We start from the raw sequence: 1,672 nt of genomic DNA on the forward strand, positions 1-1,672 counted from the left end.
TTAAATCTTTATAATCTACGCACATTCTAAACTTATTCCCCTTTTTAGGCACTACTACAACCTTAGCTAGCCAATCTGGGTATTTTACCTCTCGAATGGATCCTATATTAAGGATCTTGGTTACCTCATCCTTGACGAATGCATCTTTTATCTCGGGTTGTGGCCTCCGCTTTTGTTTGACCGAGGAAAAACTTGGATCCAAGCTCAACTTGTGTGTCGTCACGTCCGGTGGAATACCTGTCATGTCTAGATGGGACCAAGCAAAGCAATCTGAGTTAATTTTAAGAAACTCAATAAATTCTTTCTTGAGCTCGGGGGTTAATCCCGTGCCCAGGTATACCTTCTTTTCTGGTTGATGGACGAACAGTGTATGACTTGCTCGAGTTCTTCAATGGTGGACTTAGTGGCATCAGAATCATCGGGCACCACAAAGGTTCTCGATACTCCGAATTTTAGCTCTTCGTCTAGTGTGTCTCCGTTTCGATCTTCCAAAGATTTCGGGATCAGGATCTGTGATTGCTATTTGGCATTTTTCCCTTCACTCCGATCTGGCGCTTTTATAGTCCTAACAGATTCTTCAACCGCGAACATTTCTTTTTCGGCCTGCTGTTCACCACGGACGGTTTTGATATCGTCTGGAGTCAGAAATTTCAATACCTGATGCATAGTCGAGGGAACCGCTCTTACGAGGTGAATCCACGGTCTGCCCAGCAATGCATTGTATCCCATGTCTCCCTCTATCACATAAAATTTGGTCTGCTGCGTAGTTCCTGCCATACTGATCGGTAAAGTGATCTCACCCTTCGTCGTTTCGCATGCCATGTTGAATCCGTTGAGGACCCGTATTGTCGGCACGATCTGATCTAGTAGTCCTAGCTGTTCGATGACTCTCCATCGGATGATATTAGCCGACCTACCTGGATCAATCAGCACACGTTTAATTCTAAACTTATTAACAAGGACAGATATTACTAGTGCGTCATTATGCGGCTGGGCGATGCCTTCCATGTCCTCGTCATTGAATGTGATGGGGCCATCGGGGTCATCATTCGGATATGCTTTTTCCCTCGTTATGGAAATTTTTGCGCGCTTTATAAGGCCCAATAGAACGTCGATTCCTCCATGATCATGTGTATCACCCGCCGAGGCTCTTCCGCCTATCATGCTTGTTGGAGTCCGTGTTTTTAAAATGGGTTTTTGCTCGTTCACTTAGGAATTCTCGAAGATGTCCCAAATTGAACAGACGGGCGACCTCCTCTCTCAGCTGTCGACAATCCTCGGTTCGGTGGTCGTGAGTATGATGATACTTACAAATAAGACTTTTATCCCGCTTCTCCGGGTCGGATTGGATTGACCTAGGATGTCTTGTTTCTTTGTTTCGGATAACGGCCGCCGCTATAGTTGCTACATCGACGCAAAAGTTGTACTCGGATAACCTTGGAGTTTCTCTATTTCCCGGAGCTCTATTGACAACATTTCTGTTTCCCAAACCACGGCTATTTTGGCCTCGATCATTCCTTCGATCGTTTCTCCTATCACTCTTGCCCGATTCGCTGTTACGCTCGTTCCCCTTTCGATCGAGCGGGTAAGGCTGGTACTTGTCATATGACTTAGGGTGTCAAAAAAATATGAAAAACCAACCGAACTGACCGAACCTAACTATACCGAACCG

The 1,672-nt window shown here is 45.5% G+C and overlaps 1 protein-coding gene across 1 annotated transcript; it reads right to left on the minus strand.

Moving 5' to 3' along the window:
• Positions 1–519: 519 nt before the first annotated feature.
• On the minus strand, positions 520–1,008 carry LOC132061234 (uncharacterized). The gene has a single exon (XM_059454087.1). The coding sequence runs from the start codon at positions 1,006–1,008 to the stop codon at positions 520–522; it is 489 nt and encodes a 162-aa protein (XP_059310070.1).
• Positions 1,009–1,672: the final 664 nt, after the last annotated feature.

Source organism: Lycium ferocissimum, chromosome 1 (assembly GCF_029784015.1).
Source record: "Lycium ferocissimum isolate CSIRO_LF1 chromosome 1, AGI_CSIRO_Lferr_CH_V1, whole genome shotgun sequence".
Classification (NCBI taxonomy): domain Eukaryota; kingdom Viridiplantae; phylum Streptophyta; class Magnoliopsida; order Solanales; family Solanaceae; genus Lycium; species Lycium ferocissimum.